Source organism: Bison bison, unplaced genomic scaffold (genome assembly GCF_000754665.1).
Source record: "Bison bison bison isolate TAMUID 2011002044 unplaced genomic scaffold, Bison_UMD1.0 scf7180017864471, whole genome shotgun sequence".
Lineage (NCBI taxonomy): Eukaryota > Metazoa > Chordata > Mammalia > Artiodactyla > Bovidae > Bison > Bison bison.
The window spans coordinates 20,331,701-20,349,089 of NW_011495032.1; the positions used below are offsets into that span (position 1 = coordinate 20,331,701).

Here is a 17,389-nt window from a genome sequence, read left to right on the forward strand (position 1 = left end):
GCAGAGTACATCATGAGAAACGCTGGGCTGGAAGAAACATAAGCTGGAATCAAGATTGCCGGGAGAAATATCAATAACCTTAGATATGCAGATGGCACCACCCTTATGGCAGAAAGTGAAGAAGAACTAAAGAGCCTCTTGATGAAAATGAAAGAGGAAAGTGAAAAAGTTGGCTTAAAGCTCAACATTCAGAAAACTAAGATCATGGCATCCAGTCCTGTCCTTCATGGCAAATAGATGGGGAAACAGTGGAAACAGTGGCTGACTTTATTTTTCTGGGCTCCAAAATCACTGCAGATGGTGACTGCAGCCATGAAATTAAAAGACACTTACTCCTTGGAAGGAAAGTTATGACCAGCCTAGACAGCATATTAAAAAGCAGAGACATTATTTTCTCAACAAAGTTCCATCTAATCAAAGCTATGGTTTTTCCAGTGGTCATGTATGGATGTGAGAGTTGGACTATAAAGAAAGCTGAGTGCTGAAGAATTGATGCTTTTGAAGCGTGGTGTTGAAGAAGACTCTTGAGAGTCCCTTGGACTGCAAGGAGATCCAACCAGTCCATCCTAAAGGAGATCAGTCCTGGGTATTCATTGGAAGGACTGATGTTGAAGCTGAAACTCCAATACTTTGGCCACCCGATGTGAAGAGCTGACTCATTTGAAAAGACCCTGATGCTGAGAAAGATTGACAGCAGAAGGGGATGACAGAGGATGAGATGGTTGGATAGCATCACCGATTCAATGGAAATCAGAGTGGGTAAACTCTGGGAGTTGGTGATGGACAGGGAGGCCTGGTGTGCTGTAGTTCATGGGGTTGCAGAGTCAGACACAACTGGGCGACTAAACTGAACTATACTGTGCAATAATTAGAATCTTTTTTCTTAGTAGTAATATCTGTCCTTTTAGCCATGGAACTTGAGAGGCAAAAACATTTCCACCAACTCTGACACAGGTCAAATTTTTTAGGTATCAACATATCATAATATAAAACTTACCTTTAGATGTTTCCCAGCATACAAAAGAATCAATTAAAGACAAGCCTTGTTTATAATAAAATGTAGTTAACTCCAGCCAATCAGCATCAAGTGTACTAATGACAGAGCCTTTTCTTGTTACTTTCATTGACAGGATGCCTTCCTGATAGTTCCAGCAGGTTGATTCATCATCAAAAACATTGAAGACTGTATACAACTTGTTATCTGAGGATAGGTGTTCAGAAGGAAGAAAAAAGGGAAAGGATTACTAAAATTGTTTTTTAAAAATTTAATTAATCCTGAGCTATTTCAAGCATACAGGCACAGAGAATAATAAAATTACCTACCATGCAAGTTTTATCAAATGTTAACTTTGGGCCATGTTTGCATCAGAGCTTTTTCAAGGAAATGAGAGATGTATGTAGATAAGGCTCACGATGTATCTCTCCTAATCCTATTCTCCAGAAATAGCTACTGTAATGAATTTGGTGTTAATCAGTCTCATGCAAGTATTTCTGTTCTTTAAAATACATGTCTATACATATAAATGATGTTTTGCAATTTAAAATTTTTTAAAAATGGGGTGTTGTATGTATCAATCCATAAGTTAATTTTCTTGTTCAATATTATGCTTTAGAAGTATAATTAATACATGTAGGTCTTGTTCATTTAGTTTAACTGTTACATAGCATTCAAGTTTACTTTTCTCCTATTGATGGAAATAGATATTATTATTGAATTTCTGTTATTACAAACATTACTCATTCCTTGGATACATATGTGAAAGTGACTCTAGAATGCATACTACTTTAAGTTAGCAAATTCTTAACTTGGAGGTCCATGGACCCACATCATTGGTTGTGCATTAGGAAGTCTGACGTCATTTTCATCACAGACAGTATTAGGGATATGTGTGTTATCTGTGTTTTTCTTGGTGAGTTTCCATGGATTTCACCAGACTCTCCAAGAGGTCTTTATTATGTGTCTGCTCCCAACCCCCTGCACCAAAAGTTAAGAACCAACCCCTAGCATAGAAAAGTTATCAGGGTTTTAAAATAATCTAAATAGAAGGCAGAATCTAAAGACTGATAATTAAGTAGCATATTCGATTTGGAATTTAAAAGATTAGGAATAGACATTTGATCTAATCAAAGTCAGGATGGGAATGAGCACGAGTTTAAAAGTAGCCACGGGCCTGGTGGGCTACTGTCTATGGGGTCACACAGAGTCGGACACGACTGAAGTGACTTAGCATAGCATAGCATAGTATAGCATGGATACCAGGTGGTGCTAGTGGTAAAGAACCCTCCTGCCAACGCAGGCGATGCAAGAGACTTGGGTTCAATCCCTGGGTCAGGAAGATCCCCTGAAGGAGGGGATGGCAACCCACTCCATTATTCTTGCCTGGAGAGTCCCATGGACAGAGAAGCCTGGTGGGTTATAGTCCATAGGGTTGCAAAGAGTTGGACTTAGCATGCAGCATACATGTGGATAGAATATAATAGTTGACCATATAACAGAATATAGAATAGAATATAATAATGACCATAATTCCAACACTCGTTCACTCTTACATTCCTAAATTTTTCACACTACAGGAAAATCAGGGTGGTAGTTAGCTAAAGAACTGGTTAAATAAAAATGGAATGGTGGTGGTGGTGGTGAGGTGGGGAGATGATGAGCTGGGAAATGCTCTTGGTTCTTTCTTAAGGAGGCCATGCTGACTGTGGTCCAATGAATGTCTGCCATGCACAAATATTGAGCAATCTCACCACAACCCAGAAAGCTGATACCACCAGTGCATGTGGCCTCAGCACCAAGACTGATCAAAGGATCAGTTAATAGCAGCTAACTTAATACAGAGTCTATTCTGTGCCAGGCAGAATAAGCACTTTGTAGACATCTCATTTCTATTTATCACAGCAACACCTTTCTATAAAGACACTGAGGCAGTCAGACTGTAAACTCCTAATTCTAAGGTTTACACAGTCTTTGATTTTCTCTATTAGTGCTTTTTAAATCATGTCCATAAATGTATCAGAAAACTTAGAACAGTCCAAAATACTCTCAGTTTCTTGGGAAGACTTGCTAGCTGCAAAGAAGAATAAAACTATTGTTTAAAGTTATTTAAGGATGCAGGCACTATTGTTATATTAATTGTTTCATCATGATGTGCATTCTCATATTCCAGTTGGTGATTAAAGGAAGCCAATTAACTTCAAAGGTGAAAACCATCCATGAAATGGGAAAGGCCAAAACTAAAATTCTCACAGACTGTTTTTAGAGAAAAACATAAATCAGAACAGCTTTCTTTACAGAATCACTTTTTTGGTACACATGCACAGCCTTCATTTTACAGAGGTGTTGGTTCATGACTAAACAGAAGCCAATTTTTAACACAAAGTTTCATTATGTGGATGGTGTATGACCATGCCAGGGATAACTGTATGGAAAACTGCCCTACCTTACACCCATCTGTAATAATTAAAAAAAATCAAGACAAGTTTATACAAGTTTATTCACTAATCTTTAGAGATATAATTTGTCTCGTATTTGTTAAAAACCCTTCAAAACATATTTTTGCTAAATTTAAAAGAATATAGATCCTATTTCTACTCTTCTTGTCTATTATTACCTTCTCCTTTTCTTGATTTAGAGAAACTGGGGCTGCCATCTCGTTCCATTTGACACTGTCCACTTTCACGATGCAGTTCTTCCTCGATTCCACTTTCAGACGATTGCCCACTTAATGTTCCTTCATTCCAGTTTTTACAGTTTTCCTCTGGACTACGTCTCACATGCAGTGTTGATTCAATGTCTCCATCGAGGTTGGTTCCATTGCAGAATTTAAGTGGTGGGTAATGCTGTGATATGAATCCAACAAATCTCATTCCTCTTTTAGCAGCTACGTTAACCTGAGGTTTAAAAAGAGATATTAGAACAAAATGTAAACTTCATTTACATTGATTACTTTATCAATTAATCTTTAGGCTTATTAAGGAAATCCATTAGAAAAGGAGTAAATCGACCAGTAACTAATGGCCTATTCATAAACAAACTAATGACCTCTAATACAGGACCAGGCCTAAGACAGAGTCACACTATTATTCTGACTTCTTCAAACAGAACTAATACACTTTAGAAATTATGAAAACAAGAATTGTATTTTCTCCAAAAGGTTATTATTTGGGAAGAACTAATAATTCTATAGCATGAATTTTGCAGCCCTGTTAACAATGGTTTCTCCAGTTGAAGTAAAATATAAAACTATTCTAAGAAATGCTCAAAAATAACATTACCAAATACATCTTAATTAATAAAGAAGAGACATTAATTTAAAAGCAGAAAACATGCAGTCTTGTTTGCTTGATGTAGAAGAAAAATGTTAAAAGAAAAATGTTAAAAGACTTACTCTTGACAAATGTGTATGCATATACATAAGCCAAATTCATACTCCCACTCTGATCTGCTCATATCTTGAAGCTATTGTCTCCTTTCTGGGCCAAATACACATAATTAGATTCAATCTTGTCAGTTACTGAGTAGGGTTCAGAAACACATGACAATGCCAGTGAAATCATTTGAGAGCTTAAGAGTGATTATTTTCACACTTGGCACTTTTCTTTCTCTGCTTTTGCATCATTTCTTTGTTCTTTTTGTGTCATGTCTTTCTCCTGTGTTAAACACACTTCTTTTGAGGGTAGGCACTATCTTACTCATTTTTGTGTTGCAATGTTTTGTACCTATATATGCTCTATAAGTATTCGTTAAATACGTTAAAATGAAGAAATAGAAACATCTTTTATATTGTCACTACTTTAAATGTTTTAAGTGTTTTAAATTTACTTGGAAGGGGAAGAAAGAGTTATGATGCGGATTGCAAGTGCAAACATCTATAGTCAGAAATGAAAGGGAATGAAAAAGGCCAGTAAGAAGAGTGGTGAGGGACTTCCCTGGTGGTCCAGTGGCTAAGACTCCGTGTTCCCAGTGCAGGGTGCCCAAGTTCAATCCCTGCTCAGGGAACTAGATCCCACATGTCCAACTAAGAGTTTGCATGTTACAGCTAAAGATTCTGCATGCCACAGTTAAGACCATGTGTGTGTTCCAAGTCACTTCAATTTTGACAAACTATTTGCATCCCTATGGACTGTAGCCTACCAGGGTCCTCTGTCCATGGGATTCTCCAGGCAAGACTACTGCAGTGGGTCGCTATGCCCTCCTCCAGGGGATCTTCCAGACCCAGATATCGAGCCTGTGTCTCCTACGGCTCTTACATTGCAGGCAGATTCTTTACAGCTGAGCCACTGGGGAAGCCCAACTAAGACCCGTGCAGCCGAATAAGTAAATATTTTTTTAAACAAGAAGAAGAAGCAGGGTGAAATCAGGCTGCAATATCCACTTAAAGGGGCCGACTGTAACTTAGCTCTGGCCGAAGAGGAGGGAATTCTGAGCCAGGCAGAAACTATGGGTATTTGGAGCTAGGACAAACACTGCTGACACAGTATCATTTACTCCTATAAATTAACACATTATGACTGTAGCATTGCAAGAAACCTCCAAAATAACCATAAATTGTCCTTTATATCAGGACTCCTGGGAGAGGAGAGGACATGTGGTAAGGAGCCAGGTCAAAGTGCTTTTTCTAGGTTTTATTTGTTGATTTGGGTGAAAAAGTACAGAAGTCTTTCTCTACTACTAAAAAGTTTTGTCTGGAAAAGTTTGGTTATCTTATGGAATAGTACTGTCTTTTCCATTTTTAATTTAGAAGAGTGATGTTTTTAATGTTTTTTATTTAGAAATCCTAGGGAAAACATTTGTAAATCTAAATTTAAAAAAGAGCAAACATTGACATAATATTAAAATAACCTAAAATCTAGCTGTTCAATAATCAACTCTTTATATAAAGCATTTGTTCAAAAATAGTATTTGGCACTTATCTATTGCTCTTGTTCATACACGGGGCAATGTTCAAACATTTCACATGCTATGTTTCCTGAAGCTGTTCTCTTCATAAAATAATCCCATTACTCTAATTGCTGAAATAATAGTACTTTCCTGTTTAAATAGATCTTTAACTGTGTTCAGGAAGTCAAATGCAAAACAAGGGCTCTCATGACGATCTATTAAGACTAAATTAGCAGTTTCATTTTTGTTTCTGGAGTGAATTTATTCCCATAAAAAATATTTCCCAGAATAGTAGCAGTAAATAGTGTATGAGTACCTTGTTTATAAAAATCTAGTTTTGAAAACTGTTCCTAAAAAACCTTAATGAATGGTGACTTTATATCTAAATGGGAAATACTTAGCTGCTATAACTGGCAAAACACAAGCCACAGATAGTCTTACATGGTCATTTAATTCTTGGAAACAACACAATAGTAACAGTGAACAAATTTCACAGTTTCTTATTTGACAGGAAATGCCTTAGGTTTTTGGCTGTATTCATTTAAATAAAGCTAAACCTTACACATATGTCAATGCAACTAAAGTTAAAAAAATCCAAACTTTAGCCATCAAATCCTGTCAACTTCAAATACTTATGAATGTACAATTTTTCGATCAATATACATATAGTGTTTAATTTTTCATTTAAGGTTTATGAAGTTCTATCGAATAGATTTTTTTCTCTCAACAGCCAATGTACTTGTCATGTTCAATGCCCATAAAGTATTCTATCTTATTGTTAGACCATTGCCTCCTTCTCAGTTTTCCAGTTGTTGAGAATTTGGCCCCTGTTTAAGGTATCTTTGCATAAACATGACTTTTCCCTTTTCAGTCAATTTCCTGGAATAGATTCCTAAAAAGGAAAATAAAATAAGATTTATGATTTTTATAACCAAATTGATATTCACTGTACTAATTTATTCCAGTGCTAACTGCATTATATATGATTATATTTGAATTTTTTCTTAAAGGTCTTTACAGCACTGAATTTAATATTTTCAACTTAATTTCTCAGTTCATACTGGTGAGGTATTACTTCTCAGTTTTTACTTACATTAAAATTTATTAGTTAGGTTGAACCCTTTGCCAAATGTTTCTTCATTATTTGTGTTTCCTTTGTACTTTCTGTGGATTGTCGGTCCATTCAAGACTGAATGTACTTTCATGCTTTTGTGTTCATTTCCTATATACTCTGAAAATGAAGCTTCCGTAAGACACATTTCTTGACCATTTCTCCGGATTCTTTTTTTCCTAGTATATAATTATATTTATATATTCAAACTCAAGTTCCTCAACTACTGTTATAATTAAATATGTCCAGTCTTTCATTTTCTTTTGGATTTTTTAAACTTGAAAAACTTAACTCTTTATTTTATGTGAAATGTGTGGAGTCTATTTTCTACCGATCGATTGCCCATTTTTCCAGCACCATTCACTAAATAATGGTTATTTCTCCATTTTATTTATCAGGTTTGTTATGAAACCTCTTATATATGTATTAATTTATTTCTGGCATTTCTTTTCTGTTTCACTGGCCTCTATTTCTGTTTTTAATTCTACAATTTGGTAATATGCTTTGTTTTAAAGCCTAGTAGACTAAGTCACCTATCATTTCTCTGTTCTTTTTAAAGTAGGAAAGGAAACTGATGAAGAAATATGAAATATTTCTCAATGTCCCATGTAAAAACATGTATTTTAGTACCTTTTCTATCAGTTCTTTTGTTACGTCATTTGTTTGTGTCTCATAAGTTAAAGGACATTCCTCAATCACAAGCCTTGGGCGTCTTTGTCCACTGGGTGCTGTCGAATGCTTCGTGCTGTAACAAAGAATATGTTTATGGTTGGAAGCCAATTGTTAATTTTTAACTAATAAGCTCATGTGAAAATGAGTGAGCTACTCACAAATAAGGTCAAGGTATCCCTTTTTCTTTGTTATTTCAACTTTAATGGTTGTCTTCTTATGTAAAATTATCAGAAAAAAACATAATAATTTCTATTTAGATTACCTTGGTTAAAATCTCTAAGAATTTAATTTCTAATTTAACATGAAAGAAAAGCTACACGTCCATTGTTTTGATAAGTTATGAGAAATTATTTTAGATCACAGCTATACCTCATTATTGTGCAAAAGTGATCCTTCTTAAGTGCAGATACATATTGTCCTATCTTTTTCCTTTTTCTTCTTTTCTCACCTTCCCCCCTTGATTATTCTTAGCCATGGCAGGGCACTGCTAAATCTATTTGAAGTAGAGCAAAAAGAGAAAAATAACTTATCCATGGTTTATAAGATTTGTAGTTAGGACATAAAGTGTTGCTACTGTGTGGTAAGTGACCTATTTACGTAGTAATGCTTGAACTAGTAAAGACCTGATGTGGCACCCTGTCATGGATAAAGCTGGTTGTGTACATGTCCTCTCAGAATGTCCAAGTGGGCAGTTAGTTATTCAGTAGCAGACAGGGTTCCTAAAAGCACATTGGGAATTTTTTTTTAAAGCCTTTTCTTTTCCCCCAATCTTTCTGTTTTCTTCTCTCTTTCCCTTATTTCATTTTCCCTTCTCTGCTTAGTCCTTTCACAGTTAAAGTGATTATTAGTCCATCACTGTAAAGAGAAAACACAATTTCTACCTTGGTCTTTGAAATGATTTTGATACAGTTGAAGAGTTGTGTAACAAATATTTAATATGTGTATCAAAGACATTGGTTTGGTTATTTTTACTTTTCCACCTGTAAGGAACAACAGTATTCTGAATACTATCAAATGTACAAGCTAGGTTAGGAAAAACATTTGTATTGTCTGGAAAAGCAGCCATTAAAATTTAAAAAGCTAAAAAAAAAATCTAAAAAGGATGACTTTTATCTCCTAGTTTTTGGAAAAAGCTGGTAAGAGATCTATCCAGTTTATAAGAACTCAGCATGTAGGACTTTTTGCTGTAGAAGTTTTGGAAGTTAGTTTCTGTGGCTACTGTTAGTAAAACTACATCGGACACTTCAGAAAAAATGCTCAGTGAAAGAGGACTTGTTCAGTCAGCTCTTTCAGCTCAGTGATTGGAGGCAGCTAACTGTTACTCCCTCATCTGGTGAAGTTGCTACAGGAGTGTTCTCGCTCTTCTTGAGTATATTTTTCTTTTCTTCTGTTCACTGACATCCTTACCAAGGACCTATTTTTGTCTGCAAGGGGCTCAATCCTGAGAAGTTTTAAGGAAGGAGATTGACATTTTCTTCTCCCAATCCAAGTTCAACTGTTGGAAAATCTGCCTTTAAGCCAAAACCCCTAATTATCCTTTATTCTCCATCACTGGGTTCAAACTTTCTTTTCTTTTAGCCAAAGAAAACTTTCTCTCTTAACAGCTTCTCAATATGACAGTTTTCTTGAGCACCAGCCTTACCTTAATTTCAGGCGCGATAGCACCACCCTGTATAGGTAACTTGCAGGCAAGTGTTTTTGCTGCCCCACAGGTTGTATAACAGGATGAATAGCTCCAACAATATATCCTTTAAGATAGTAGTCTTCCACTTTTGTTACTATATCAAGAATGGAATTTATCTTGATGACTTCTGGGTTTGGTGAAGCTGAAATATCAAATACAGAGACATTTGCACATTCATAAAGTTGAACTATACATTATTTCTATCTATGTGTGATGACACTAATGAATAGAAAACACACTCATGCATATGACTTAATCTCAAATAAAGTTACACTAACAGGGATTACATATTTTCTAAGTTAATTCCAGAAAAAAAAGCAAAAGTAATCTTAAAAGCTGGCAGATATATAGTATTACCAATATGTCTTAAAGTGGAAATATAATACCTTGTATATATATATGTATGTTTCAATTTCTATTAAGGCAGTTTTATATTTTAGGATTTCATTTGAGTGACTATATTTCCATTAATAGATATAGAAGACATATATAGGAGAAACAGTATTAGGTTTAGAAGCCAATTGTTTTTATGATTCTGGACAAGATGAGATGTAAAATTTCTTAAGAGTGATATTCATACAAATCTAAAGACTAAAAATGAAGAAATGATATTTGTTAAGCAAGAATTGTTAAGTGCTTTCTTATTTCCAATTACACTTCAAAAACATCATGTTTTAAGTTTCTCTGGGAAACTAAAAATATGATTTCTTATGGCACTTAATAAATATTTGAGTAAAGAAACTGAAAAAGTAAAGGTACCCAGAAATTCTTTTTAATAAGCAAAAATTCTAAATATAAAGGAAATTTAAATGCAAAATTTGGTATGCAGTTGAACCATCCCTTTGAAGTAGGACAAATCTGTAGAAACTATAGAAAAGTAGAATCTGTATAGTTTTCAGTAAAAGGAAAAGGGTGTGTTATATGGGAAATGAATATTTTTTCAGTATTAATTTTAAAAACAACTTCATTTTCTGTAATATTATTTCTAACTTTCTGGAAAACCACCAAGAATTAATAGCTATAAATAGAGCTGTAATTTGGTTATCTCTTGAGTAACAAGACATACGAAATTAACTCCAGGTATGGGTAGCACTGGTTGTTGGCATTCTGTTAGTGTGGTCAGTGCTGTCCAGCAAAGAGCTGCTGCCAGCTGCCCAAACACAGGAAGTAGGTTAAGAAGCAGACAAGGAAGAAGGGTCAGAGGAAATCCCCACTGGCTCTTACATTCAGATCCACGTGATGGAACAGAAACACACCACTTGGGTTCATGTGGGTTCATGCCAACTTTTCAAATGAAAATAAAGCACTCCAAGAAAAGTTATATAAACCATGATGAATCCATTTACTCAAATGTTCATCCTTTTTTGGATTTAAACTAATCTATATACAATATATTTTCATCATTATGAATAGGAATAAAAACAAAGAGAGTGATCCTGGGCTTGGAAGAAACAGCTGGATTTCATTGCAAAATGACCCAGTTCTGCCTGCTTGTGTGGCAATCACTCTGTGATTCATTTGATTTTACTTTTTTTAGTATTTAACTACCAACGCTGATTTCCAAACAAAGGAAATAAGAAACTATAAAAGAGAATAAACTGTTAAGACTAAGGAATGAAATGTAGCCTAAACTTATTTTTAGACGTCTATACTAATCCTATACAGTTCTAAAGAAAATTTCAATCTTTTAATAGATCTCATTGCTTATTTGTAGAAAATGGAAATATTTAGCATAATTCAGAAGAATCTTCAGAGTCTGGCCTCTATCTACTTACTCAGCCTTCAGTCTTGTCGGTCTTTTTTTTGTACGTCTTGCTTTGGCAGGCCTGATTTACTGGTGTTCCTGAGCCAGGCACACTATTTCATGCCTACAGACCTTCATTTCCTTTCCTGCTCCCCAAGCTGAGTTAATCACGCCTTCCTCTGTGCTGTGCATCCTACTAGCTCCCTTACCAAACTACATTATAGTTACTTGTTTATATATCTGGCTCTGCTGTTTGACTGAGAATTCTTTACGGGCATAAAACCAGAATCACTTACCATGAGTAGAAAGTTACATATGAATAAATGCAACAAAAAGAAAACACTTATCAGAATCTAGCGGGAGACTGTTATCTGCCAAAGGCTGAGCCACACAGCCCTAGTCTATCTTTGTCGAAAGGGAGAATTAGCCATCCAACTCTAAACTGATTAGATGGCTTAAAAAGAACTGAAAAGAGCACAGCTTTCTGGTTATGAGATTCAATGTTAGTTAATTCTGTCTGTGTGTACAACTTAAAGGCATCTTATGTTTAGTGCTAAGTCTTTTGGTAGAGGCTTGGAGCCCCTACTTGGACAGAAGTAGCAAGGAAAGGGAGAAGGCAATGGCACCCCACTCCAGTTCTCTTGCCTGGAAAATCCCATGGACGGAGGAGCCTGCTAGGCTGCAGTCCATGGGGTCGCTAAGAGTCGGACACGACTGAGCGACTTCACTTTCACTTTTCACTTTCATGCATTGGAGGAGGAAATGGCAACCCACTCCAGTGTTCTTGCCTGGAGAATTCCAGGGACGGCGGGGCCTGGTGGGCTGCCGTCTATGGGGTCGCACAGAGTCGGACATGACTGAAGCGACTTAGCAGCAGCAGCAAGGAAAGAGTGATGGCCTGCAAGGGGGCAGAGGACATCAGAGGGAATAAAATGAATTATGAAACTAGATAAAAGAACTATAAAAACTTTACAGTCTGAGGTCACTTAAAATACCTTCTACACTTCACTGGTCCACTTGATAATGAAGTCATTCCCTCCATTCTATTGTTTCAGAACACTGTTTTCAAAGGCAGACTTCTGTAGCACATTAAATGCAATCATGGAGAAGATGGCTATAACAAAATGACACTGGTGCTCAAAGAGATTTCCGTTCAGTTAGAGAATGTATTTCTGAGGAACACCCTGTTCTCTGGTGATGTCAGAGAAATTTTGTGACAATGGAACAAATCCAGTTTTTCTTGTCTAATCTACATCCTCTTCTACTCTCAGTGAAGTAAGGTTATTGTCTTGAGTTCAATGCAAAATAATGTTAATGCACAGAACACAAACATACAAACAGACAGAAGTTTTGGGAGGAATTACAAACTAAGAAGTCCAAGAAAGCCACAAAGGGGGTAAAGAAAAGTTGTACATCAATACTTATAAGCATATCTTAGCATAAGTTTTTGTAAGGATCATATCACTTTGGGCCCAGTGCTTTACATTAATTATTCAACTGTCTCAAATGTGCATGTTCTTCTACTTGGAGGTCTGTGTGTCTTTTGATAAATTGCACTCAGCATAGACATGACAATTACTGTAAATGCTTAAAATATACTTATTAAAGGACCAGCTGTATGAAAAATTGGTTGTAACATTAACATATTCAGTGAACAGAGCTCCAGGATGCTCACGGAGCAGCAGTTTAGAAAATAGATTCTATGGGGAATTCCGTTGTGGCCCAGTGGTTAGGACTCTGCACTTTCACTTTCACTGCTGAGGGCCGGCAAGGTACTTTGCACCCATGTGCCTCAGTTTCCTCATCTGCAAGGTGAGAATAATAACAGTCTCTATAGGGTTGTTAGGATTGAATAAATTTATATTTATAAGTTTATATTTGTTCCTAGAAAGCATCTGGCATGTAGCTAGCATGTGCTACACAACTGTTGGCTGCTTTGTTAAATAAAGTCCTTTCCCGCGGAAAGAGGGGCAGCACACTATTCTCACTGTTAGCGTTAGGATCGGGAAGCAAATCACCCGGGCTCAAATTATGCCATGTACTAAATCTGGAATCAGTTACTTTGCTTCTCTGAGATGGGGACAAATTAACTTCATAGAGTTGCTTTGATAGTAACTATAAAACATGAGCCCAGGGCCTGGTACAAAATAAACACAGAGACATCAGAGACGTGTCTCTCTGTTGGTGGCCCAGCTCAGAAAAGACGGTTTTGAATGGAAGCTGTTCTCAGAGACAAGTCATTGTTGGTTTAAAAAAAAAATCTCCAGGAAGAAGTTCATTGTAGAGATCTGGACTTATTTCAAAAGCCCAGCCTGGGTCCGTCTGTAGAATTCTAGATCAGAGGCCCTTAACTCACACTCTAGACCTCAAATCCCTAACTCACCCTGTAGATTAGGTGTCCCCAGCTCACTCTCCAGACCAGGGTCCCTAACTCACACCGATCTATTCCATGGAGTCCCAGACTCAAATGTCCAAAGGTACCAGCTTGATTAAACAAAGAAAGGGGCTGTGCTGGAGAAGGGACCTGGGGAAGACTTAATACCTCATCTGAGAGTGCAGCAGCCTTGGTCCAGTAGTTGCCATGTGGGCCCAGTGTCACTGAATCTTCTTCTTAGTGGAGACAGGAGGATGGTGGTGAGAAGAGGGCTGTGATTCACTCTGTTGGCAGACTGTCTTTCTTATCTGACATTGTGACTTACTTTAAACATGCCAGTGTCATTCAAGAAAAGTAAACCCAGGAGCAAGGAAAAGAGAAATAAATCTGGAAGTTTTGTTGAGAACATCCCTTCATGTAATCCCCTCTATTCTTAATAATGCTTTAAACTGTGCTGAAAAGAGACTGGCAACCTGATTCAGCTTAGAGACGTGAAGAAGGGCGAGTTGTGCCCCCAGAGTGAGGTATTTTCATCAGCGCTCACTAGAGTGGATAATTACGTTTCTGTGAGAGGCTTGGTGTCTGCGTCAAGCCTTTGATTTGATCTCCTTACACTGGGGTAGTAATATCAGAGACTCTATTACTTTAAAACACAGGAAATTAGCGGGGAGGTGTGGTTGTTTTGGCTAGAACTGAAGAGCACAGGCAGTTAGCAGCAGCTGCGAGCCATCTTGCTCTTAGCTCCTCAACCACCAAGAGTTCCTTCTCAGTTCCTTGGGAGATGGAACCAACGTTGTTGACAGCATTAATGGGTGGGGTTGGTTGCTATTCAATCAATGCTACATGATTGGTAAAAGCTTTATTATACCTTACAAGGCCATTGTGAAGGAAAGTATTTTGTAGTTGCTTTGAAAACTACCCACATGCAGTGTGGATTTTTTTCTCATTAAAATGTAAACATATAGAAGGTTAAGTAACGTTCTGTCATTTTTCCTCATAGTTTCTGAAATAAAATATCAGTACACTTTTTTATGGTCCTTTGCTTAAAAACTTCATAGATAAAGATCTAATTTTAAAAATACAAAAAAGTCACATTCTTTTAGTATAAAGCTAAGAACTTGTTCAATACCAAAAGCTTCGCTCTGATGATGTAACTCTATGAAAAAAGTCCAGGACATATAAATGTGTTTTTTTGTGAAGATTGGTATGTATTTTTGAAATATTTATGAAACATTATTTCCTCAGATAAAGATACGATGGCAAACACTGGCAAGTAATCTTACCATATTTTCAAAAGGGAACAGACTGTCAAAATCCATATTATATTTAGCAATTATAGTAAAAAATAACAAGTAACATATACCAGGGTATTCTGTGCCAGGCACTATGTGAAGTGCTTTACATGCCTAATATTAATAAGTCCTTACAAAAACTCCATAAGGTAGATATTATCACTGTTCTCAAATGAGGAAACTCAGGAAGAGAGAGGTTTGATAACTTGCCCAGATTGTTAGTGAGTGGTAAGGCTGTGCCCCTGATGGTGGGAAAGATTGAAGGCAGGAGAAGGGGTGACAGAGGATGAGATGGTTGGATGACATCACTGACTCAATGGACATGAGTTGGAGCAAACTCCAGGAAATAGTGAAGGACAGGGAAGCCTGGTGTGCTGCAGTCCATGGGGTGGCAAAGAGTCCGACACAACTGAGCAACAGAACAGCAACAACAACAACAAAGGCTGTGACTGTACCAGACAGAATGACTCCATGGAATTCTTCAGGCAAGAATATTGGAGTGGGTTGCCATACCCTCCAGGGGATCTTCACGATCCAGGGATAAAACCTGCATCTCTCAAGTTTCCTGCATTTGCAGGCAAATTCTTTACCACTAGTGCCACCTGGGAAGCCCTTTTAGCACCTACAGGAAAGTAAAACTTCATTTGCAATTTTGTTAATTCGGAATTTGTGCAAATTCAGACATGAGCTGCACTAAAGCTTTTGATTTCTATAAATTATTAAGCAATTTAATGTATGGATATTAAAAGGAGTATCTGGTTTACGCTACTTGTCAAAATGTTTTGTTACTTAGAAATATAAACTACTATATAAGGAACATCCAAATTACATAACTTTTTGTTTTCAATAAAAGTTGCCATCTTTGTAGTCACTCATTAATATATTTAATTGAAGTAATACAGTTGTAGTTTTGAAATACACTCCAACTGGAGGAACTACATAGTTCATTATTATAGGCAGCTGTGCAAAAGATCACATCATGACCACTTAAAACTCTTGCAGTCTGTGTTCCACTGCTGCCTCCTTCATGTGCTGCACTCCACCTATTCTATTTACAGTTCCCAAACCATGAAATATTCTCTTGTTTCTGAGTCTGTTCATCTTGTCTTTCAGCCTTGTCTGTCTTACTCCCACTTCCTACTTAGCTTTTTTTTTTAACCTTAAAAAAAATCTTGTCTGGGGGTAGAAACGTAACATACAGAAAGCACAAAACATATTTTAAAGTGCCAACATTTGGTAATGCCATCCATTCAAAAATCTGAAAATGACAGGCACTTCAGAAGCCTACCATTCCGCCCTTTACGATCACAATCCCTCTCTCCCACTCTATGCTAACTTGACTTTTTCTTTTACTTTGACTTTTATGGTCCTCAATTCCTTGCTCTTCTTCTTAGTTAACTATGCAAGAATGGTGGCGCTCATGGTAAAGAACCTGCCTGCCAATGTAGGAGACATAAGAAATGTGGATTTGATCCCTGGGTCGGGAAGGTCCCCTGGAGAAGGGCTCAGCAACCCACTCCAGTATTCTTGCCTGGAGAATTTCATGGACAGAGGAGCCTGGTGGGCTATGGTCCATAGGGTTGCAAAGAGTTGGACATGACTGAAGCGACTTAGCATGCATGCATGCAAGAATGTAAATAAACACTATAGTTCAGTTTTCTCAATTTTTGGAGCTTTATGTAAATGGAATCATACAATATGTGCTTTTGTGTTTGTTTTCTTTCACTGAACATTAAGCTTGTGAAATTCACCTGGTACAGCTTGTGTAGTTATGATTTGTTTTTCTCATTGCATTATAGTAGAGAACCACAAAAGTACTGCCTATGGCCTGTTTTGTCGCATATGGTATGTTGACTCTACATTGGCTGAGCTGAGTAGTCAGGACAGAGATCACATGGCTCACAAAGCCTAAAATATTTGCTATCTGGCCCTTTTCAGAAAAAGCTGGCATGCTACGGTTCATGGGGTCGCAAAGAGTCGGACACGACTGAGTGACTGAACTGAACTGAGTCTTACTTCTGCAGTGTAGGGTTGCATTGTATATACAGGTACATGTGCTCAATCGCTCAGTAGTGTTTGACTCTCTGCAGCCCCATAGACTGTAGCCCTCCAGGCTCCCCAATCCATGAAATTTTCTAGGCAAGAACTGGAGTGGGTTACCATTTCCCACTTCAGAGGATCTTCCTGATCCAGGGATCGAACCTGCATCTCTTGTGTCTCCTGAACTGGCAGGCTGGTTCTTTACCACTAGCACCACCTGGGAAGCCCTGCATAGTATGATATACCATAATTTACTTTTCCAATCTCTTGTTTGTAGATTTCTGAGTTGTTCACTCTTTTGGGGTTATTACAAGTAGTCGTTCTATCAATATTTTTCTATGTGCTGCAGGTGAATGCATAGCCACGCTTCCACTGGGATATGGATCTTTGCTAAAGAGATAATGACAAAGCATTTTTTTTTCAAAGTGGTTGTACCAGTTTACAAATACCTGGTATCAGCAGTCTTTTGACATTTTAGGGGCTTCCCTGGTAAAGAATCACCTGCAATGCAAGAGACCTGGGTTCCATCCCTGGGTTGAGAAGAACCCCTGGAGAAGGGAATGGCTACCTACCCCAATAGTCTGGCCTGGA

General features: G+C 37.2%; 1 protein-coding gene across 3 annotated transcripts in view; it reads right to left on the bottom strand.

The window, feature by feature from the left end:
* RFTN2 (raftlin family member 2) overlaps positions 1 to 17,389 on the bottom strand; it is a 78,704-nt gene that overhangs the window by 53,826 nt on the left and 7,489 nt on the right. For all 3 annotated transcript variants that reach the window (XM_010860909.1, XM_010860910.1, XM_010860911.1), the window contains exons 3-6: positions 9,307 to 9,490; positions 7,623 to 7,737; positions 3,612 to 3,891; positions 998 to 1,201 (exon numbers count right to left, since the gene is read on the bottom strand). In XM_010860909.1, the coding sequence (XP_010859211.1) occupies positions 998 to 1,201; positions 3,612 to 3,891; positions 7,623 to 7,737; positions 9,307 to 9,490 (783 nt within the window). The remainder of the gene's footprint in view (positions 1 to 997; positions 1,202 to 3,611; positions 3,892 to 7,622; positions 7,738 to 9,306; positions 9,491 to 17,389) is intronic.